Source organism: Saccostrea echinata, unplaced genomic scaffold (genome assembly GCF_033153115.1).
Source record: "Saccostrea echinata isolate AGI-Se365-2 ecotype Australia unplaced genomic scaffold, CSIRO_AGI_Sech_v1 ptg000019l, whole genome shotgun sequence".
Lineage (NCBI taxonomy): Eukaryota > Metazoa > Mollusca > Bivalvia > Ostreida > Ostreidae > Saccostrea > Saccostrea echinata.
In genome coordinates this window covers 3,071,383-3,096,918 of record NW_026889768.1, presented here as the reverse complement: position 1 = coordinate 3,096,918, position 25,536 = coordinate 3,071,383, and the positions used below count along the sequence as shown (strand labels likewise).

Below are 25,536 nucleotides of genomic sequence, written 5' to 3'. Positions count from 1 at the left end.
ATACGTACTTTTTACCACTTGGGATAAATTTCCACTATGTACACAGTCACAATTTTTCCATTGAAATTTGTCAAAGCTTACTTAAAATTTACTAAGGACATAAAATGACAATCTAAGATATCTGCATAATTTTCTACTCGTGGATAAATGGTTTTCCTATGATATATTTTGCCTTTGAGTTATTCCCCTTGGCTGCCATCTTGTAGGTCAAAGTAGTGAATTTTCCTCTTTGAGCAACCAATTTTAAACATGCATGCCAGAAATATATGGTAAAAAATATTTGCAATATTGAAATTATGAATTAAAAGAAGCTTTAACAAACGTATATTTATAAGAAAAACAGTGTTATCTTCTCCTCAGTGCTCAGTATAACAAATTTAACTTGGTTGAATAATGAACGGATCTGGGGATGTTGATCTACAATATGGCGGCCATGGGAAATAACTCTTAATGCTTAAATCACCTTGATGGAAAACCATCTACTGAACAGAAATTGTGATTCTGCAGAATTATGACCCTGTGGAAAAATGTATGTTTACAGTAATTTAAAAGAAAACAAACTCTCTATGACAATTGAGTGTATAATTTCATGATGATTCTATCTCCTGCTTTATTAAAATCAAAATCAAAATCTAGCCTTTATTTTCAAATATTTATTTTGATATTACATATTTGGTCTCATCTCAAATTCCACTAGTACAAATAAATTAACTAAATTACAAATACATGTAATAATATTAAAATGTAACAATGTACATATGTTTTTTTTAATAATTCATTTCACATTTAACAATTGGTGTAAAAATTCTACACATCTAATGCATAGACTTGGTACACACATAAATTATCTATCCAACAACATATGACAACTGGAATGTAACAATGTAGATATATAGACCAAACAAAACACTATCAAAATTCATTTGGTTTATTCCGCAGCAGTTAGAGTAATGAATTTTAATGACTAATGTTTACATTGTGTGATGTTGCATTAATAAAGTTGAGAATTTTTATTCTTGATGATTAATTTCTGCTTAACATACATAAAATGAATTACATGTATTTTCTTTCTCAAAATTCTTCAGTAAAAATATACATGATCAAGTTCTATAATCACACAAAAAATTTATTCATAACATTTATTTCAAAAAAATGCATATTGAATCAATGTGTTCTGCATAGACTATATCATGTCTGGAAAATCATAGGTCCACCACTCCTACACTCACTATACTAAAAGTCTGCCTTCTTTTTATGGTACTGTTAAGGCCTGGACCTCAGAAGTCAAATTTAATCAGATTGCAAAGCCTGGTGGGTAAATTTCTGCAGTGTGTTTTTTTGTTGGGGGGGGGGGGGGTTACTCAATTTTTGTTTTGGGTAAATCCAACTGATTTTCAAAAAAAGGGGGCTCTTTTTTTTAAGGATCACATTGATGAAATCAGTTGGGGAGGGAGGTGGGGGAAAATTAAAAAAAAATTATGGTCATTGAAACCAGAAAACATCTGGAAGTTGAAAGCATACATCCATTTTAAGATTTTGAAAATTAAGGGGGAAAAGAGTTGTATACATAGAACAAACTTGAATCAAAGAAAGTTGATTCTATCTCTGGTCTTTCAGGTGACCTTAAAGATATGAAAAATGAAGAGTAATATTTATTGTTAATTAGAACAATATTTCATGTTTCTAATTTAAACTACATGGAATGACTCTGAGAAGTAAAGTATATCCAAGCAAAATTCAGCAAAATATTTTTGAAAAATTCTCTCTCATATAAGCTATAGAATATGGCAACTTAAGTCAAATACACAACGGTAGAGAAATCATATATAAATCTTAATTTAGTGTATATATGTTAAAATGTACATGAACCTCACTCATATTAATACCATTTCAATATTATGATAAAATCATGAAGAACACCATAGGTATATGACCCTTTGTACATAAAATGTGAACACTTTTTGACAATACACTGTACACCAATAGAAGTGTTAATTGTAAACTATGACATCTAAATTATAATAACATTAAACTAAACTCTTCCTCATTAAACAGCAATCATTATAAAATTTACCATTATTACAAAATATATTCATCATTAATAAAACCTGCACAATAAGCTGTATTTTGAATTAATGCAAGGATTTTCTCAAGCTTTATTTGTACATTGAATAGAGTTTATACCTTTTTGTGCCGATTTAATTAAAATTTTGATAGGAATATCATCTATTGCACGTATTTAGATGAATTAAAAAAAAAATTATTATATTAAAAAATTATTTCCATCTTGATATAAAGCAAATAATATTTTTTTTTGCTCTTTACTGCTACTCCCAAGTATTTTTGTTAAAAATAATCAATATATAGACATATTTCCATCTGGCAAAATCCATATAATTATTAATTTAACAAAAAAAAAAAGATTTAAGAGTAAAATCTTGGCCACAAACTTAAAATATTATAAAGCAATGGATTACATGTATTTCGGTAGAAAGTTGATTGTTGCAGATCAATTTTTTGAAAAAGAATTAAAACAAGATTAAATAGAACAATTACATGTAATTACACATGATTTACAAGAATTGTGAATGAACACAGTAACATATGGATAAACATGATTGTGAATTTTGAGCACTTCATTATGGCCATTTCAGAAATGTGTTTTCATGCAGTATTTCTGACATGATTTTTAATGACAAAATGCACTTCTGAATACATACTTATTAATAATAAATATTGGTTTCATTACCCAGTAAACATTTCCTTTATCTTTCTGCTGTTTTTAGGTCTGTAAAGTATATACATGTAAATTGTTGTGACTTACTTAGAAAATTTGAGATTACTCAGAATACACAGCTTTTTGGTAAAACATGTTTCATTCAGGGATCCATACTAACTCAAATCAAAACAGATTTTAAATTCAAAAAAGCATTTATGTTTATCATTATAAACAAAACAAAATAAAAAATACTAACTTTTGCATGGACAGGGGACAAAAATTGAGGTTTTGATTTCAGCAGTATTTTTGAATCTTCCCACTGTATAAGGTTAATAATGTCAGATAAAATTCTGCAATATAATACCTTATATTGATGCTTACACTCACAACCACACAGTGACCCTGATAATCAAAGAGTCATTTCAAAATGCAGATGTTTTCATAAAACAGAAAATAATATGGATGATTAAGACAGTAGGAATAAAATAATCTTGAAAGTTAAGCTTCCTGAAAATATGCATGTATTTATTATTCAAGAATAAGAAGAGAACAAAGAAGAAGAAGAAAGGGTGCATCTACCTTAAACTCTCTATTCACTAATAGGTCATCTACCTTAAACTCACTATTCACTAACACTCTTAGAGGAAAGTCTTATATCCAAACCAGTAACACCCATGTGATTCAATAATCAAATACATGTACAAAAATAAATACATCTGATTGGTCATTTGTCATCAGAAATTGAGTTAACTGATTGGATGAATTCATAGAGACATTTGATTGGTTAACCACATTTTCCTAATTTTCATCAGATGAACTCTCAGAGCTGGGGCTGTCTTCCTTTTTAATTCTATCAAACTTGTCCATCCCATGCTTCTCTTTAGTATTGTCTTCTCTGTAAAATATTAGCTCAACATTTTAATTTTTTTGTTACATTTTTTTAAGTTTTTAAGTAAGATGCCCTTTATTCTTTTTATACATTTTTTGTGGACAATAGATCAAAGAAAATTATATAACATTGATAACTTGACAAATCTCAATAAAACTGGCACCCCGTTTCATGATTCTGTCTAATTTCCCTTGATATTCTTTCTGCAAAAGTCAGCATTTATGATACATGTACTGGCTCCAGGTCTTTCTAGGTTTTAAATTAAACTAACTTAGCAATAATAAAGTTCACTGCCAAGGCAAAATATGCCATCAGACACTGTTGATGAAAGTGCATAGAACAAAATCATGTCAATTTTGACTATATAACTATATAATAAAACAATTATATAAGGACTCTTTTGGTGGTTAATATGGTTTGATATTCACCATAAAAATTTTATCAATAATGCCCATTCCTGTGCAGAAGTTAACTTCATGTGTTAAAAAAAAATGTAACTATAATTTGGGAGTCTGAAAAACAACTGCAGGGAAAAGTAAATGGTACTGTAAACCAACTTTTATTCGCAACAACTTTATTTCGCGATTTACCGAGGGTAAACTAGTTTGCGACAATTAATTTTTCGCGATAAAGTCGTTTTTTTGATCTGATGTTAATAGAAAGAGAGACTTTAAGGACCGGTTCGCGGCGAGAAATATTCGCGATGAAGAGGCTCTCGTGAACCTCGCGGAAATTTCTCGCACGCGAATAAAAGTTGGTTTACAGTATATATTTTTTCTCCATAGAAATGTGTATCTAGTTTATTTGTTGATATTTCAAATCACGACCTCCTGGGGTAGGGTGGGACACAACAGGGGATGAAAGTTATACATAGGAATATATAGTAAAAATCTTTTTCTCAAGAACAGCAAAGCCAAGATTAGTCATATTAATACAGAAGCAACCTCAGGTAGTGTAGATTCAAAGTTCAAATCAAGATCCCTGGGAGTAGGGTGGGGCCACAACAGGGTATCAAATTCATACATAGGAATATGTAGAAAATATCTTTAAAATCTTATTCTCAAGGACAGCAAAGCCATGATTACCGGTAGTCATATTAATGGAGAAGCATCCTCAGACAGCCATGATATATAGAGGATACATTGTGTGATTTGATATTTTCGAGTTGAAATGGTGTATATTCGCAAGGCTTGCCGAGTGAATATACACCATATCAACAAATTGAACTTCACTATACATGTAGTACAGTTGAACTTCGCTATCTTTGAACACTGGTATCTCAAATACCATGGATATGTTGAAGTGATTTGGAAGTCCCAACCCCTTGTTCTTTAAGTATTTTACCCTGGATATCTTAAAGTTTTTCTTGTCCCACTGAGTTCGAGATAACAAGGTTTGACTGCATGTATAGTTTGATACATAAGAACTTTAGTGTAGACAGGGTTGGCTCTAAGACCCAGGGGCCGGGGAATTTCCCCGCCTATAATGATGTAATCCCCCGGTTATTTCGGTATTCCTTCTAAACTCCCCAGTAAGGGAGGAACCCCAGTTCCCCTTCTACTTTTTAAATGTCCCCTTCTATTTCAATTCTTAGGGACAACCCTGGTAGAGATTCAATTTCATTTTCTTTTGTGACTTCAAAGCTATAAGACAAGTAAAAGTTGAAGCTTAACACATACAATGACATTGATCTTTAGAATATAAATTTAGTTTGCGGTGATGATACACTAAAGAAAGTGTTACTGTTGTATACAATATCAACTGTTTTAAGAGATATAGTCTGGATAATTCATTGTTACAGTAATATGGTCAAATTCATTCTCATTTGAGCTGTAGAGATAATTACAGTATGAAATGGAATATTATTTCTTTAACTAAATTATAATTCTGAATTATTCCATTGCTTTACTACCCCTGACAATTATGATGTCACCTTGAATCATCATATGATTGACATACTCAATATTAGAGCAGCTATTGTATGGAACATCATTATTTTTCAATTGTGGCTTAATGCATCATATATACATACGGACTGGACAATATTTACAACATTCTTAAAAATGATGTGGTTTTTCAGCAACTGCCACAATGACCTTGACCTTTAAAATAATTGAAGGTCAAGCTTAAAACAGCAGCTTCCGAAGTTTAACAAATGAATTAATTCACTAATAAACAAAGGGAATTCTATATATCTCCATCTTTTAATATCAAAGGTTTCAAGATTTCATTTTCAATTATACAACATGAAAAAAGAAAAGGCCGAAGTTCACAATACTCACCTGAGTCTCAACAATTCTAAACATTTTTTAATACATGCTAATATGCAATAAATCCAACAATTTTCTAGGGTCAAAAGGTCATATCAGTAATCCTGCCTGACCTTGACTTTTAGCTCACTAACACCCATGAATATGAGAGCCTTGTCATATCACCTGGAGTGTTCACTGACTTACAAACAAGATATTAATAAATATCATTTACATTTTGAGAGATAAGAACTCTAATCAAGAATGATGCCGATTGCAAAAAAGGAATGCAAGGTGTATTCAATGAATAATTACCAGGTGTATTAACTGTCATACTAGAGATGCTACTAAAAATTAGCTGAATCAGTTCAAAGACAATCCAATCACCATGAAATTCTGAAGACTTAAAATCTTTGAAACACTGAAAAATGTCTGTCAAGTTTGGTGAAAGGCCAATAAGAAAAGAACAACATCCGTGCTACATGTAGATTTCTGAATGTTTTAAAAAAAGCATCAGTAAATTTCTAATTAACATATTTTATATACAATTATTGCTGGTTTTGAGGTCAATACGATGATTTAGACACCTGAGGAATACAATATTCACGGAGCCTGAAGGGCCAGGTGAATATTGTACTTTGAAGGTGGCTAAAACATCATATTGACTGAAAAAAAAACAGCAATTATAATTATTTTTATTAAATGATTAAATGACACATACTCATTATACAATCTATGCCATCTTACTTCTTTACATACTATGTAGTACTAGCCAAACACAATAACGAGAGAAACAGGGTTAAAATAAATATAATCAGTTGTATTAATTTGGAATTTTAAACTCTATTTTAGGTGCAATGTAGAGAAAATAAATATAAGGAGAAAAGGGGGGGGGGGCATCATAAGAAAGAAATTGATAACATGCCTTAAAAAATGTTACTGGCCCCCCCTCCCAAAAAAAAAGAGAATTCTCCCAACTCAAAATTTTATTTGATGGAAGTTAAAGTCCATAAACATGGGAGGGGGCTTTCATTGAACATTTTTAAAATTTTACATTCTCAAAAAAGATGTTGAGTGGGACAGGACCCTGCAACCCCCCCAATCCTCATCCAAAACCCTATGTGCCTTAATATTATGTTCATATGAATGGAAGTCAGGTGCAAAGTGAAATAACTTTCCAAAACTACTTGTATCAATTTGGAATTTCCCAATCTACCGGTACATTTTTAGTCTCATGTGAGAGAAATAAATCCTTATATTCACCTGGAAGGTCACATGCAGGTGAATATAACATAGTATTTTTCTGCATTGTTAGATCTCAGACAATCAGAGAGATGGGAATTATTCAATCATATAATAAATATGTATATAGTGAGCACTGAAGGTTACAAAATTAGAAAGAATATGTACGTATACCCTTTATCAGAGGCTCATACTCGTTATTTCACTGGTATTTCCTGTTTGCATATCCATACATTCCATCAATTTCCAAACTGAATCAAATATGGTACATAAACATTTACCAGTGACAGAAGTTGTGGTGTTTTTAAATGTATATTCTTCTACGGAATTACCGCCATGAAACATATATACTTGTTACTTTTTAGTTGCCCTGAATCACCTACTGGAAAGATGCTCTCTTGGTAAAAACATGGATAGAACAAATACAATTACCAGTATAGGACAGACAAGTAAGAGTAACAAGTATGGGAAATGTACAGTTTAACGCGGCTAGGATAAGGCTGTCCGTAAAATATCAAACTGTTCCAACTGTAGTAACTTCTCTGAACTACCTAGATATGACGTCTTAATAGCATATGACGTCAAGTCACTGCATACTTGAGCTGACATGACGGGGAAAGTGTCATAACTTATACATTCCTTTCACATGACGTAAAGATTTTTTAGCGTTGTTGTTTTGATTCAAGTGTCTGGATTGTTCTTTAAGCTTAAGTATGCTGTTATGATGTTGAATATTTGCATTTTAATATCGTTATTCCTTTAACTTGTCCGATATACATATATTCAAACAATAACAAAAAATTGAATGTGAAACCTCCCCTTCCACGTCCGTGGACAGAGTTAGAATTTATAAATTGTGTATATTTTTGACTGGCACAAGTGATTAATAAAAATAAATTGAAGATATTCTGTGTGAATCTACTAGAGAAGTAGGTCCTCTAACTGAATTTTGCTGGGGGATTGTATGTAATTTATCCTATTTTGACAAATTGTATAAATTGCAATAAAGAGTGGAAAATTTCCCCTTGTATGTGGGTACGTTGAATTTCTCGCGGAATATTTTCTCAGGAAGTATAATTCAGACTTGCCCCCAGCACTTTATATGTAACAAAGATCACGATGAATTGACTTATGTAACAAACAGTTCTCAATAATGTTGTTTTGCACTTGTGCTGATGCGATTTTTGTGCAACATTTATGAATTTCTAAGTGTCCGTCACGTGATCAAAGTCATGTGACATCACAAAAATGCATTATCACAATACCTGATTACATTCTCATCACAAGTGTACTGCAAATTCATACATATATTACAAATTGAAATTAAAATCTAGCTCAAAATAAAATGTATATTTTAATGCATATTAAGCCTTCGTACAGCCTTAACACAGCTGCGAAAGTCACTTGGTAAAAGAACTGCCCTGAAATGTTTATCATGAGACACATGTATGTACCAGGTATGTTGTGTGGATCCCAGAACTGATGCTAACAGTGACACATAAGTGTATAACATAAGCTCTTCCAGATATATCACTAATATCATCAAGATGACAGAAACATAGGTAATCAGAGATTACAGAGCTCACTTCAATGAATGTTGTCTTTAAGTAAGGCAAAGTCCCACAACTAAACTAATAATCTAGGAGTGTGCATCCCTAGATGCAACATTTATGCAATTTTGGTCTGATAGGGCTTGCAGTTACTTGGGAATAGACTTATCTGAAAACTTAAAACTAGTCTCTTATCCAGAAAATGTAAGTGAAATCCAGCATCCGAAGCAAGTTTTGAGATTGTTCATCCCTTGATGCATCATTCATGCAAGTTTGGTTCAGATAGGCCTTATAGTTACTTGGAAATGACATCTGTTCCAAAAACTAACCTGGTTACTCATCCGGAAAATGTAGGTCAGATCCAGCATCCGAAGCAAGTCCAGTAGTGTGAATCCTTAGATGTATCATCCATGCAAGTTTGGTCAATATAGGGTTTATAGTTACTTGGAAATGAGATATGTTCCAAAAACCTTAACCTGGTCACTCATCCAGAAAATGTAAGTCAAATTCAGCATCCGAAGCAAGTCCAGTAGTGTGCATCCTTAGATGTATCATCCATGCAAGTTTAGTCAATATAGGGCTTATAGTTACTTGGAAATGACATCTGCTCCAAAAACTTTAACCTGGTCACTCATCCCAAAAATGTAGGTCAGATCCAGCATCTAAAGCAAGTCCAGTAGTGTGCAACCTTAGATGTATCATCCATGCAAGTTTAGTCAATATAGGGCTTATAGTTACTTGGAAATGACATCTGCTCCAAAAACTTTAACCTGGTCACTCATCCCAAAAATTTAGGTCAGATCCAGCATCCGAAGCAAGTTCAGTAGTGTGCATCCTTAGATGTATCACCCATGCAAGTTTGGTCAATATAGGGCTTATAGTTACTTGGAAATGAGACCTGCTCCAAAAACTTTAACCTGCTCCAAAAACATTAACCTGGTCATTCTTTAGCTGAATTTGCAGCATCTGAAACCTTGACTGGTACAATAAAAGACACTAGAAGCATCCTCCATGCATCTCTGACTAATATAGGCCATAGAAGTACTTGAAAAGAAAACTGCTCCAAAAACCTTAACCTGGGACGCCGAGGGTATTACATAAGCTCCCCCAACTTCGTTGAGGTGAGCTAAAAAGTAATAAATGCTGTTAAAATTGTCTTAAACTAAGTGACAAGCACTAGAGAAGTCTCATAACTCTATCATGGATACACTTTTTTCTCGTATTATCACTGGTGTTAGATAGGCTTGTCCAGTGTGAGACAGCTGTGTGAGATTTTTCTGTCTTACACTGTGTTTATCTTTCCTTACCTCAAATACATGTATTTCAAGTTAAACTGTTCTTAATATAGTTAGTTATACTCTGTCTTAATTGGACACTGTGTCTGGTGAAACACACTCTACAAATGAGGTTTAAGAATCCCAGAGTTTTTGTCATATAGCAAACTATTTTTTATATGAAAGAAAAAGTGAGCAAGTTCACATAAAACTCGACAATGCAACACGTAATGAATAGCACAGTGCATTTTAAATACACAGTATAATTCAACAAGAGGCCCACGGGCCTTATAGGTCACCTGAGTATCCTGCAACAACTTTCCAACAATTGAATTTAGTTCATGTTTTAAACCAGAGGCCATAAAAAATTCACAATTCTGAAAGAGGCACCATTACTAATCATAACTATACACTTAGCATGCTTACTTTGATTATTTAATACCCAGAGGCAGATCAGAGGAACAAAGAAAAATGCATTTCCACTTAAGGGTGCAACGATAAACCGTTTGACGGTATGTCGCGGTATATTTTTCCACGGTTCAATTCACGATACGTTAAACTGATATCGCGGTTCGGTTCAATCGGTCCAGAATTATCCGAATCGTCCGTTTTGTTTCCTTTTTAGCAATTTCAAAATGACTTCCGCGCAAAACGTGAGGTCGCCGATAACGCATTAACGTAAGTTAAACTCATCTCCAGCATCTTACAGACTTCAGATTTAAGACGGAGAAGGACTTAATGTGATTATAAGTTATAGATGTTAAGACAAATGATAAACCCTTTAGATCTAAACGTATTCTTCGGTAATACACGATATTCCATCACATGTGTATTTCGATGAAAATTCACTGTCTTGTTGACTAAAACGTGTTAACACGAGAAATATGAAAACTGGTTTTCTACGTAAATAAAAGCAATAAAAGAATGAATGTCTTCCTTCTTCATTCTAATTTAAAAGGAATATTATTAGGAAAGGTCCCCGTAGTTCCCTGTAAATGATCAACATTGGTTTAGAATATTGTCAAAACTCAAAGATCTACCTAACAATCCAATTCAAGTTAACAAAATTTTATTTTAATCATTATTAAAAAATATGAACATTTTATATAACCCTGTCAAGTTTTAAAAAATATGATGACAAACTTGAAAGACTTTTTAACCTTGTCATGTATCGTGATACGTATCGTATCATGAACTGAATACCGTGATACGTATCGTATCGTGAGGTTAGTGTATCATTGCACCCTTATTTCCACTATATAATCAGTAGTGTCCCACCCCACAGGAACCACTGACCCTGGGGCCACATATTTCACAATTTTCGAAAAGGCACCTTTGCTCATCATAAATAATTGATTAATACCAAACAACAGATTTCAAAGCATTATTTCATTTTCAGTATATGATCATTATAGCTCCCTCCCCCATGGTACCCTTGACCAAGGGGCTATAAAATTCATCATTTTGGAAGAGGCACCATTCCTTATTATAATTATGTATTTAGATCATCAGCATAATACCTAGGAGCAGAGGAGAAGATTTTCAAAGAATTAATGCATTTTCACTATATAATCATTAGAGCCCCACCTAACACCAGAACCCATGACCCAGGGGCCTTGAAATTCCCAATTCTTGATGAGGCACCCTTCTTCATCATAACTATGTACATAGTTTATCGGCTTAATACCCAGGAGCTGAGGAGAAGATTTTCAAAGAATTAATGCATATTCACTATATAATCATAAGATCCCTGCCCTTACACCAGAACCCCTGACCCAGGGGCCATGAAATTCACAGTTTTGGAAGAGGCACCATTCCTCATCACAACTATGTACATAGTTCATTGGTTTAATACCCAGGAGCAGAGGAGAAGATTTTTAAAGAATTAATGCATTTTCACTATATAATCATTAAACCCCCACCTTAACACCAGAACCCCTGACCCAGGGGGCCGAGAAATTCACAATTTTGGAAGAGGCACCCTTCCTCATCATAACTATGTACATAGTTTATCAGCTTAATATCCAGGAGCAGAGGAGAAGATTTTCAAAGACTTAATGAATTTTCACTATATAATCATTAGAGCCCCGCCCTAACACCAGAACCCCTGACCCAGGGGCCATGAAATTCACAATTCTTGAAGAGGCACCCTTCCTCATTATAACTATGTACATAGTTCATTGGTTTAATACCCAGGAGCAGAGGAGAAGATTTTTTAAGAAATAATACATTTTCACTATATATTCAACAGAGACCCGCCCTAGCACCAGAACCCCTGACCCTGGGGCCATGAATTTCACAATTTTGGTAGAGGGCTCATTGCTTATTACAATCATGCCAACAGTTTGACTGCTTGATGTCCAGGAGTAAAGAAGAAGATTTTTAAAGATTGCACTAATTTTAGTGGTTTTGGCCCCACCCCTCAGGCCCCAGGGGGGCAGGGACCATGAAATTCAAAAATTTTGTTTCTCTTCACCCATACATGCCGTATGCCAAAATTGGTTGAAATTGGTTGAGGGGTTTAAGAGAAGAAGCTGAAAATGTTGAAATGTTAACACACGATGGACGACGCACGGCGGACGAAAACAGATAGCAATAGGTCACCTGAGTAACTCAGGTGACCTAAAAAGGGGCATTACTTGCAAAAAATCATCACATCAAAACTTCTTGCATAAAAGGACATTCAAATCTTTGTATGTTACAAAATTAATTGGGCTGAAGTTTCTAGATAAATAATGGAATCAAAATTTCTTGGTAATATACAAATCTACACATTATGTCTGAAATACCTACAAAGTTTCAGGAAATTCAGTGCAGGAGTTATGCTGACAAACTGTTATTTAAATTCCTCAGTGATTTCGATTTGTTAATGAGTGTAAGTCCATGTCCAACACATGACAATTTACACATTTAAATAATTGATGGAAACAATATTATGATGTAGTCATATCAATGGGGGGGGGGGGGGGGGAACTATCAAAGATTGTGTGTGTGTGTTAAATCATTAATATTTTGATCTCAAAATCAATAGGGGTCTTTTAAGGTCATAAAATATTTCACATAAAATTTCATTACGAAAGCTGATTCCAGTGGATTTCCTTCTTACCTAGCTTGAAAGTTTTTCAATAATAGGCAAAACTCTTAAAGCAAAAATAATGGAATCAGAATTTCCTGGTAATATGCACATCTACACATTGTGTACTAAATATCTGCAAAGTTTGACCAAATTCTGTGCAGCGGTTTATGAGGAGTTGCGCTGACAAATTGTTCATCTCTATATTCAAGATATGGCCACAAATCTAAGTTGAAAAGTGCTGTAATTCCCAGAAAAAATAACGGAATCAGAATTTCCTGGTAATATGCACATCTGCACATTGTGTCCTATATAACTGCAAAGTTTGATGAAATTCTGTGCAGCAGTTTATGAGGAGTTGCGCTGACAAAAAAACAGGACTGATGGACTGACTGACTGACGGACGAGTCAAAAACATTATACCTAATGCAACTTGCTGCGTGGGATATAATTAACCGTTTCTATAATTATGAGAAGTATATTTTCATGCATAAAAATTGATCAAAAGCAACAAACTGAAACAAAATAAATTTTCAAAATTTCAGAGGTAACCATGTGGAGTTTTGAGGATGTATTTATATAGAGACAGAAAGGATTTTATTGACTTCTTATTAAAAAATGTAAATGCATAAGCAAAAATAAAAAACAACCTATTTTAAATTCAATGTATGTAAAGGGGGAGGGGTATGGTTAATTCATCTGGTCACAATCAGTGATGGCTGGGTGATGTTAGTAATATACTAAAAACTACACTGTAAATTGTTAGTACTGCTTGAACCTTCATATCAAACTACTCACTTCAAAATTTTAATGTTTCTGATTGGTTTTATCCTCTGTGTGAAGGGTGTGTCCTTAAGTTGATTGACAAGTCAAAAGTTGTACTATCAGAACCTGAGTAGTGGTTTGTAACAACATGAAATTTGCTGTTGCTGATGGAAGAGTTATGGTTCTTTGTCATATGCTGCTGAGTTAGTTATCTCCCTTGAGTAGCTGTACCTATTTTGTATCATTTTCTTCGTTTTGTTGCTAGATATTGATAAAAAAGTATGCAAAGGGAAAACTCTTAGCCATTAAAAAAAAATCACACTTCTATTAGTGAAAAATTGCATTCCTCCAAATACCTTTTAAGTCCTCAGTGACTCATAAAAAAGAATCTATGAATCTGTAAACTTTTGTAAGTTTAAAGCATTCTTCATATTGGTGTTAATTGCATGTGAAAAGCACCTAAAAGCCTGACTTCCAGATGATTGTATTCAGACATTGTATACTATATAACCTTATATAACTGCTGCAGTAATCATTGTTGGTATTTCTATAAAGCAAGAATAAATAATTTCTTAATGATTAACAAACCAAAGTCATACCTCTTTTCATTTATTTTTGATTTTCCACCATTCCTGGAAATATAGAGAAAAATTCAAAGGTTAAAGAAAATGAGTTGTCATTGAAAATTTCATATTTTATTGCAAAATATTGAGACAGATTTTACTATAGAGTAACCCCTGTTGTGTTTATTACACTTGCCTCTCTGTTTCCTTTGTGTCACCCTCTCCTCTGTCCATTCCTTGACCCTCCTCAGAATTTGTGCTCTTTGTGTCAGGTTCATGACCATTCTCAGCATCAATTGATCTCAAATTCTGCTCACTCTCATTGGCACCATCATTTTGCTGAGTCTCTGTAATGCTTTAGTTGACAAATGAAATTTCTGTGTTATTGCAAATCACATCATCACTACAGCACAACAGTCAATAAAGTGTTTCTATGTGAATCTTCCTCATTCATTTTATTATTTACTCATATTTAAAAAACAAGGATTGCTTTAATCAACCTTACCTCTCTTCTTGTGGCTTGTCTTTTACAGGAGACTTGGATTTTGACCTGAAATGATACAAAAAAGTATCCTTGTAATGTTTCTGGGTTCTGACCAATCAAATCATATGATTTTCTGTACATTATCTCTAGTTGGTTCGACCAATCAAATCACTGACTGTAGTATCTCTAGCTGGTTTGATTATTCAAACCATTTACTATACGGTACATTATGTGGCTGGCTTTGACCAACAAAATGATATACTGTTCAGAATCTTTGGCAGTTTCTGACTAATGAAATCAATTGTTGTACATTTTCTTTAGCTAATTTGACAAACAAATCATTCACTGTATATCATCTCTACTCAAAAGTGAAATAGGCTCAGGAACTCACAGGCACCTGAAAGGTTTCATACCATCGAAAAAAAGTACATGTACATGTAGTCCAAGTTTTTATTAACCAGAGTTTCCTGTCTTTTCACTCAACATAAGATTGACATACTCCTCTTTTCACAGACATCTGCATTATACATGTAACACACTGTGTATTTCTCAGGAATATATGAAAAGAGACAGTTGTTTTGGATGATATTCTTACCTTTTATTATCTTTGGTATACTTCTTCTCTCCTGCGGAATCTGAGGTCTCTTCTGTTGACTGGTCTTTATTTTTCTCCTTCGTGCTGGATCTGAATAATAACCAAGCCAGAGAATATTTAAAATTCTATCAAACTGTATATATATATCCTAAAAACAAATTGTGCTGATGTCTTTTCAAGAGTATCAAAAGGAAAATGTTTCACTGACCTTGACCTAGATTTTGACCTTGACCTCCCTTTTCTATTAGATCTGAAGAGAGAGAAAAAAATCTTACCTAAAGTTACAAATTACTTAATATTTAAAACACTGTTATATCATTTTATCTAATTATATACAAGTTAATTTTCTTATAAATCATAACCCTTAAAGTTACAAAAAAATTTGAAAGCATGTCACAGTACCTTCGATCTTTGCTTGCTGATCTTGATCTGTCCTTCTGTCTTGACCGTGAGCTAGATCTGTCCTTTTGTCTTGACCTTGACCTAGATCTACCTCTCTTTCTTGATCTTGACCTAGATCTGTCTCTTTTTCTTGATCTTGACCCAGATCTATCTCTTCTTCTTGACCTAGACCCAGATCTGTCTCGCTTTCTTGACCTTGACCCAGATCCGTCTCTTTTTCTTGACCTTGATCTGTCTCGTTTTCTTGATCTTGACCTAGATCTAAGGAAATCAAGAAATACAAAATTGAATCTTTTAAACATGATAAACACTGTCATATTTCTATTAATTTTAACAACTTTACATTTGGTATTCAATGAGAATGTTATCTGCTTTTTGTCTAAAGAGGAAGAAGATGAACATTTGCAGAAAGTATGTTTTTTGGGGTTTGATAGACAGGAATGAATCAACGTCTTTGAAAGTAAGATAAACATTATTAACGGGCTTCAATGTATCACCTTCCCCAGCTCAGGCTTTTTGCTATGCTGCCTACAAACCATTGGTAGATTATGCCAATAAAACTGTGGCTGATATTGCATTTGTTTGAAGCTAAACTCTTTAAAGCAATGAAAAAAACTGCTGTAATATCATGTCTTGTAAAAAAAAAAAAAAAAACAGACAAACATTCATATATACATGTATAAGCAATTGTGACTCTCTATTTTATTTCACATACACATTCTGTCCTTGTAAAATTCCATTTTTTGCTTACAATAGAGATACCTGATTGATAAGTTTGAAAGCTGCTGGAATCTAGAGTCAATATTCAGTGCATCCAGATGGTGTTACTAAAATTATATCAGCCAGAGTTTAAGAGGTGTAATCTGCAACAGGTTTATGGGTAGTTATAGCAGACCAAAAATTCTTGGCCTTAAAAGATGTAAGTGTACTTGATTTTTGCCAAAAAATATACCGGTACATGTATGTTCTTAATCCCAGTTTTCTAGGGCAGAGTTGTCCCTAAGATCCAGGGGCCGGGGAATTTCCCCGCCTATAATAACGTTATCCCCCGGCTACTCTAGTATCCCCCTCAACCCCTTGTTAGGGGAGGAATCCCAGACCCCCTTCTACTTTCTTAATGTCCCCTTCTATTTCAATTCTTATAGGGATAACCCTGTAGGGAATCAAAGTTTTCAGTTCTAAATATCTGCAAAGATGCAGTTAATATCCTTCTATCCCTATTAAATGATTTTCAAAACTAAAATTTGTTTACAATTCTAAGGAATTAAAACAAAGGAAACAGTTTGACAATTAGCCTATCACACCACACATAAAATGATACCTCCTGTCTTTCGATGTTGAACGTGTCTTTGAAGTTTTTCTTTTTGGTGATGGAGATCTTCGTTGCCTTGGAGATCGTGACCTTGAGTGAGATCTTTGATATGTTCTGGAAACACATTTCATTTAAATCTCATTTATAGGGAAATACAAAGCTGGTTATTTCATTGATAAATTAATCTCAGTCAACTAAAAATTTAAAATATTAAGATTTTATTTTAAAAGAAAACTGAAAATGAAATCAAAACTTGATGGAATTTCTAGTTGAAATGGTAGGTTTTTGTTACGTATTTCAAATAGTGTTATATTGAAGAATCAACAAAATAATAAAGACCACATGGGTTAGACATCAATATTATTAAGAGCAACATATATTTGTTTTTCCACAAGTGGCTTGAAGTCAATTTTTAAGCCTCTGCCTTGAAATGGTCGTGGCATACAGTGTTACCGCCTTTTCATCAATCATTCCATCATTCTGTCATATTGTCATATCCTTATGGTTAGTTTTCAAGACTTTTTTTGGCTATGCTTGTAGACAATGAGCTGATTTTTTGTGTGTCTCTTGAAATTAATGACTTACAGATCAAGTTTCCTATTAATGGACCCATTTTTACAAAAGTAATGCCCTCAGAATTTGAAAATTTCTAATAATTCACAGCTTTCTTCACTTTTTTTTGCTATGCTTGTAGATAAAATTGATATCTGGTATGTTTCTTGATAATGATTGATCCACACTTTTTTTTTTGCTATGCTTGTAGATAATGAGTTGATTTTTGGTATGTTTCAAGGTTTTGTTTTTTTGTTTTTTGGTTTTTTTGATATTTTCAAGTTCTCAGACTTTCATAAATTTGAAACTTGCATGTCAGTATGGGGGCATTTGTGTCACCCTGACACATCTAGTTCAAAATGTTTTATATATTTTCATTTAAATGGTAAGAAACTACACATTTGAGACCTCATATATCTATCAATTATTTAAAGATGTAAATCCATATTAAGACTAAATATTTATCTTGCAATTTTCAGGTAATTTTTAATGGTAATGCAAAAACTGTTTTGTTCCAGCGATTTCAAATAGCTGTAATCATTAGATTCATACTTAATGGTTAGTACTGGTATTACCAGTAAGCTCCTCTGCAGAACATTTTTGAGAACTAAATTTCCCTCAATCTGAGAAACTGATTTCTGTTCACTTGACCAGATCAATGAACACAGCTAGGTGAATTTTTTCTGAAGTAAAATCATTCAAGCAATCTTTTAAATTTATCAGATAAATCAACTGAAAAGTCCTTTATTTCTTAAAGTAACAGCTGATCCAACTTAGGGAAATGTTCAGTAAGAGATAAATAATGTCACGCCAAACCACGGCATTGTGTATGACTTCAGATCAACATACATCAAGGATAGTCTTAAATTATAGCAGCCTGTTATAATTCTCAATGTTACCCAATAAATCAATTCATCTCTACCATTTGTGTTTTATATACATATAGTGGTGGGTTATTGTGCTGTTAAATATCAATCTTTACCAGTTCTGTGACTGCTTGTAGTCTGTGTCAATCAGTCCTAACAATTTCCCTTCACATTAAAATAGAAACAAAATAATGAGCTTCATTATCTAGTCTACTGGTACAGGGACGTACTTTAGGAAAAAATGATAACTCCGATAGGACAAGGAAGTATGAGAGTGAATTGATTTTTATCAATTAATTTTATATATAATAAAATATCATAAGCTCTAAAACATGCCCTCACTTAAAACCTGTAATAGGGAAATTAATATTTTCATTAAAGTGAGTCCTTATTGCCTTATATTTGTAGCTGTGATTTTAAGAATAGAAGTGCTTTATTTTTTCAGAATAATACCATTTTATACCTGTGTCTAGATGAATGCTGATCAAACCTATTGGCTTTTTTCTCTTCATAAGGAATGGCATGTTCCACACGCACACGACGTCCACACACCATGCTTAAATAGTACATACATAAACATTTTAATTTATGAACAATAAATGACACATAACTTTTTAATTACTTGTTATTTAAAATTAACACAATTCAGTCACTATTTCTGTATTATTAAAGTGACAATGTTTACATAATGCATTGATTCCACATACTGTAGATCACCAAACATACACAACACCTTTGCAAGATAGTTATTTAGTATTTATATAAGATAAGACCTTTTTTTTTTTTTTTTTGAATTTTGGTTATATTGTTGGTATATATGTAATCTAAATTATTACAAATTTACTCCAGTATGAAAATTAGCTGGCAGGTGGTCTCGTGTAATTACATAAAGTAAAGTTCTTGTGAATAAAAAGTATAATTGGAATTCTCTACACCACCACTGAACCTGCATTTTAATTAACTTTTTTTTCGAGAGCTGAGATTTTAAGTCTCTCAGCTAGAATCACCAACTCTGGCTGAGAAGAATAAATATGCCCAAGTATTTTATCCCTTTCTAATTAATTGTATATGCAAAGTTACCATCCATATCACTTAAGCATGATGTATTATAGAAATCTTAAAAGCTTTTATAGATGATCTTTGTATAATGCTTCACGTATATTTACAAAGTGACTGGTATCAATTAAATTAGAGACTCTCTTTTACAGATCAGTAACCAAAGGGTCAAATCTTAGTCTAGTACACGATTGTTATACGCTTATAGATAACCCAGAAATCTTCTGGTATCTGTCTTACTAGAATACACCTGTCCTTCAAAGGTTTATCAGGTATCGCTTTACCTACACCAGGTAAAACATCACAGAACACTAATGTGTGGACATACGGCCGGTCCAGTGTGCGGGCTTTTATGATGATGCTAACAGAGTTATCTGCCTTGTTCCATTACCAGAACTTCCTATCCCCATTACTGGATGTTTTCCCTTCCTGGTACAACTGATATTTCTTCATCAATAAAATACTGACATGATAAACATGTCAACAAGCTCTGTTGTCTTGTTATATATACACACTGGCCATTCTAAACAGATTTCCCTTTGTTCGTGTATTCACTTAAAAACTTATTTCACATTATAAACTAAAGCAGCTTAACATGCAGTCTTACAAGTATTTATATAATGTTTATTCATTCATAAAACATGGTACAATTAACAAAGCATTTTATTTATGTTCTATTTACGTTATAAGCTATATTGCAGCAGCTTGCATCGACTCTAAGTTGTCTGTAGGGAATACCTAATCCCTTTATTGATTATTATCTGACAAAACTCTTGTTTATGTGACAGATTGACAATGTACCTCCGATTTTTTATAATACTTTCATAAGTTATCAACTTGACATCTTCTAAATACAATTCTGATCAATGGAGGAAATTAATTAGTAACATCTGTCCCTGTCTGTTTTTCCTTGTCATTTCTATCATTTTCCAAGTTAAACTGAAGCACACTCTTGTGTTTATTTACCAAGTATGTTTTCAGACTTTTACCCCATTTTAATATTTACAAATATTTTGTGAAATTCATTTTGTGTAAATCTCAGATCCTCGAGTCAATAATAATCTTCCAATATTTTGTACACTTTGATTCTGACCTACATTCTGACAAGTACAAGTATAGTTATATTTTACACAAGTTGTATCTGGCAACTGCAAATATCACTGAACACCTATAAGTAATGCTACCAAGCATTGAACCCCCCCCCCCCCCCTTTACTGTGAAAATGTTGGTGTTAATGTCATTTGAGTCTAAGTACATCACCGTCTACAGTAAAACTCATTTATAAGGAAGTCACTGGAAACTTGATTTTTATTTCCTTATAATTAAATTCTTTATATTCCTATAATTAGGAACACAGTGAAAAATCTTCTACAGGATTTGATAAAAAGTGCCTTATAACTGAGAGTTCTTTATAAACGAGTTCATAATAACCAAGCTTTACTGTAATCCAACTTCTACAGAAACAATTTTTCTATATAGCTACAGGACATTAGGACTTTCAAGTGCAATCACATCAGGCCAAAGGGCACTTGGGGCACTATACAGCATTTACTGATGGGAGATCTGCACTGACATCAAACTAACAGACCAACAGATGGACATTTGAATTTCTAGGAAAACTTGCTGACAAAAAACATATCAAATTTATAATAGGCACAGATTGACAGTGGGTATACACACAAGATTCTCTGTGTTCCCTCTGTGATATATTGTATCTAAAAAGGGAGAATCATTCTGTATACCGGTACACAATTAGCCTGAATCTTTACTATCTCTTGAAGTGATTTTTGGTTTTGTTTTTTTTTTGTTTTCGTTTTTTGTTATTAGTATAAATAAAGTCTACAAAGTTTGCACAATTAAAAGCTGTGTAAACATGACCGGTGCCAATGTTTCTGTTCCTGATTATACAGTAGGATGATTCTGTAGATAGGATTTTCATGTTTCTCTTTGTTTCTAAGCAGGTGTTTCATTTCCCTTACAGATTACAATAACTGAGGAACAAAACTTAGATAAGGTCAGACAGATACAACACTTAATACATACTTTCCGTGAAGTTTTCTCACTGCTCTCTCTGCATCGTCACCATACTTGTACACTAGAAATGCGAATCCTGGGGGATTCCTAAAGAAAATTAAAACATACCAAGTTTGACTTTCTTCCAATACTTGCAAATTTTTAAATCAGTTAGTTGCATACACATAAGATTCACGCACATAAATAACACTATCTAAGCAAATCGTTTAATTTACAAAGTAAAGCAGATTTACAAATATGATGCAGTAATTTTCAGTCAAGAATTAAACATTCTAAATTCATACTGAAAAGGGGGGTGTCTGAGTCAGATGTGAACTAAATGAAAGTTCATTGAACATATTGGCATTACTTGTGACATAATTAGATATTTCTAATGAACACCCATATCAAAAGACTCAAATACACCTCTTTTAGAGAATCATAGTAAAATGTGTAAACGATGCTACTGTTTGGAGAGAAGAGGGAAGAAAAATAATCGTGGAAGTGAGAACACGCACCTGGCTACCCACACGTCAAGGATGGGGCCAAAATACTGGAACTCCCGCTCAAGGTCATACTTGCCCACGCGGCTGCCGAGGTCCCCCACAAACACTCGGTATCCCCCTCTGCTCTTGTCCAGTATTGCCATTACGTTCTCTATATCGTCGTGCTCCTGTTTGATGGCGCCCTCTACGGTTCACGGAATATAGTCCCATATAGATAGGGGTTTTCCCACTACAGGTCTATACAAAAGTAAGACACGGAAACTACACGGAGACGGAGAGTATATGGCATGTGTGTAAAGAAAACAATATAAGATGCACAAAAACACCGTAAAATCTTTAAATTATAATTAATTGCATAAGTTATGGATAGTCAATGTGTTATGGATTTGTCAGTAACTTGTAAAAGATCATACATGGTTGACCATTACTACATCTACATCTAGTCACTAAGTCCATGTTTACTCTAGGCCTCCAGTTCCAGAAAAAAAAAACGATATTGTAAAATATTTTTTGAAACAAATGAACATTTTGTAATGCATTTCCACGCCCGTGGGAACTCGGGGGAGTGGGGATGCCCCCCCCCCCAACCCCCCCAATAATTTTGTATACTAAAACTATAGACATTCAAAATAAAGTGTTTTTTTTTTAAATCTCACCATGTGAACCAGAAAAAAATTGTAAATAGTGCTTATAATAAGGAAGAATAATTTGAAATCTCAGTCAATAAGTTGATTAAACGTTTGTAATCCTATATGGAGTGTGTGTTTGTGTATATCAGGAATGGGGTCGATTACTTTCAAAAGTAATCGATTTTATTACAATCACTTTAGATTTTAAAAGTAATCGATTACATATGATTACTTTTCCATCATGTACTCATGATTACTTGTGATTACTCTAGATTACAACAATTAAACCAAAAAGTTTTTTTAATGTTCGGGAAAGAAACAGAGTTTTTATTACAGGACAATATATTCAAAAATCATACTCATTGTACACATTTTTTATTATAATTTAAATTTTTAAAGTAGGGTTCGGACAAAGTTTGGTTACATGCTCGATATGATTTGTCTGACCATCTGATTTCTGTCACGTATGTACAAGTAAATATTCAGTAATTAAAAAAAAAACCAAGATGTGTTTGTGAAACACTGATGCCACCGTATGGCAACTTATAGCGATGGTTAAACTTTTTTCAAATGCAAATCAAATATGTTGGTATCCAAAGTAAGGTATTGTCCCGAGAAAAATATACCTGTGAAATATGAAAGCCCTAGCAGCAACCATTGAAAAGATATGGAAAAGGTTAAAAATTTTCAAAAGTAAGTCAAACATCAAGGTCAAGGACAAATGGTCAACATTAATGGTGCTCAAGGAAAGGCCTTCTCACAAGAAATACACAAGTGAAATATGAAAGCCCTAGCACCAACCGTTCAAAAGATATGGCCAAGGTTAAAGTTTACCAAAAGTAGGTAAAACTCCAAGGTCAAGGTCAAAGGGTCTAAGTTGTTGGTATCCAAAGGAAGGTTTTGTCACATGGATTACACATGTGAAGTATGAAAGCCCTAGCACCAACCGTTCAAAAGTTATGGCCAAGGTTAAATTTTTTCAAAAGTAGGACAAACTCCAAGGTCAAGGTCAGAAGGTCAAAGTTGTTGATATTCAAAAAAGGTCGTTTCACAAGGATTGCATATGTGAAGTATGAAAGCCTTAGCACCAATTATTCAAAAGTTATGGCCAAGGTTAAAGTTGGGTAAAATTTTGTAAAACTGTTCATGGTCAAACTCTAAGGTCAAGGTCAAAAGGTCAAATATGATGGTACCCAAAGAAAGGTCTTGTAACAAGGAATACACATGTGAAATATGAAAGCCATAGATTCAACCAATCAAAAGTTATGGGCAATGTTAAAGTTTTTGCGGACAAACAGATAAACAGACAAACAGACAGACAGACGGACGGACAGGGCAAAAACTATATACCCCCGAATCTTCGATACGGGGGCATAAAAATGCCACTAATTTTCCCATCCATTAGACATAATTATAAAAAGAGGTACAAGTATAAGGATTTGAAGAGAACTGTTATATATAGCTAGGTAACTGACCAATTAAACTATCAATTGTTACATTTTTATTTACTAAAATTAACACTTTGGACAAGCATTGTTAGTTATGCCCCCGATATCGAAGATTCGGGGGCATATAGTTTTTGCCCTGTCGGTCCGTCCGACTGTCTGTCTAGCTGTCTGTCCGTTAACCTTCGCCATGAGTTGCCATACGGGGGCATCGGTGTTTCACAAACACACCTTGTTTAGTTAATGTTTAATCATCTAAATGAAAGTTTACTCAACTGTCAACTTTATTTCGATACTATTTTATGACATACACTTTCAGCAACGGATCGAGAAGGATAGCAAATCATCTGACAAATAATCACAATGAAAACAGTTGCACTTCATTTTTAACGCAAATTATTTTTAGAATATTGGGGGTGGGAGTGGGGGCAGAGTGCCAGGAGCTTCTCTTGTTGAATCTGCCATCGATACGATTGAAAAGTGATCTTCCAATCAGACGAAGTGCCTTACATATAAAGGTATTATATAACCATAACTATCATATTATTAGAATGTCATGCCAAGAAAAAATAATTAAATAGAATACCAGTAATGATGAAACTATGAAAAGACATGCATGTATACCTCTGAAACTCGTCTTTCGAAAATCTGCATTGGTTGTTGGCCTACCTCCAAGTTTTCTTCATCGTAGCCCAATAGCACAACTTTTCTCCAAATCTCAAAGAATCCTGTTTACATTTTTAAAGAATATATTGCTTATTAAAGACGGAAGGAAGACCGAAGAAAGCATCTAACTTCTTGAGTTTAAAAATGGAGGACATTCACTCCCCTCCTTTTCCTCGAAGTCCACAATAAAGCTTTGGATTCCCTTCTATAATACCCCAAGAGATCCGAATTAAAGGGAGATTTTGTATCCCATCACAGGAAAAACAGTACATATATATACTATATCAATTTATCCTTGGAAAAATTTTCGCATGTGATTTGCAAAGAACATCATTTGGAGAGAAAAAACATGATGTACTTCAACACGTCTACAATTTTGAAGGTGGCATGAAGGTTTAATATTTTCATGCCCCCGTAATCGAAGATTTGGGGGCATATTGTTTTTGCCCTCTCCGTCCGTCTGTCTAGCTGTCTGTTTGTCCGCAAAATATTTAACCTTGCCCATAACATTTGATTGGTAGGAGCTATGGCTGTCATATTTCATATGTGTATTCCCTGTGACAAGACCTTTCGTTTGGTATCATCATATTTGACCTTTGGACCTTGACCTTGGAGTTTGACCCAGTTTTGGATAATTTTACCCAACATTAACCTTGACCATAACTTTTGAACAGTTGGTGCTAGGG

The 25,536-nt window shown here is 33.6% G+C and overlaps 1 protein-coding gene across 1 annotated transcript; it reads right to left on the bottom strand.

Moving 5' to 3' along the window:
- Nucleotides 1–2,989: 2,989 nt before the first annotated feature.
- On the bottom strand, nucleotides 2,990–22,253 carry LOC133189676 (serine/arginine-rich splicing factor 7-like). The gene is made up of 11 exons (XM_061325074.1): nucleotides 22,123–22,253; nucleotides 21,635–21,712; nucleotides 18,999–19,091; nucleotides 17,127–17,231; nucleotides 15,806–16,066; nucleotides 15,612–15,653; nucleotides 15,404–15,493; nucleotides 14,830–14,874; nucleotides 14,521–14,679; nucleotides 14,361–14,393; nucleotides 2,990–3,614 (listed from the first exon to the last, which is right to left on the bottom strand). The coding sequence occupies exons 1-11, from the start codon at nucleotides 22,251–22,253 to the stop codon at nucleotides 3,518–3,520; spliced, it is 1,134 nt and encodes a 377-aa protein (XP_061181058.1). The 3' UTR covers nucleotides 2,990–3,517.
- Between the last annotated feature and the right edge of the window lie 3,283 nt (nucleotides 22,254–25,536).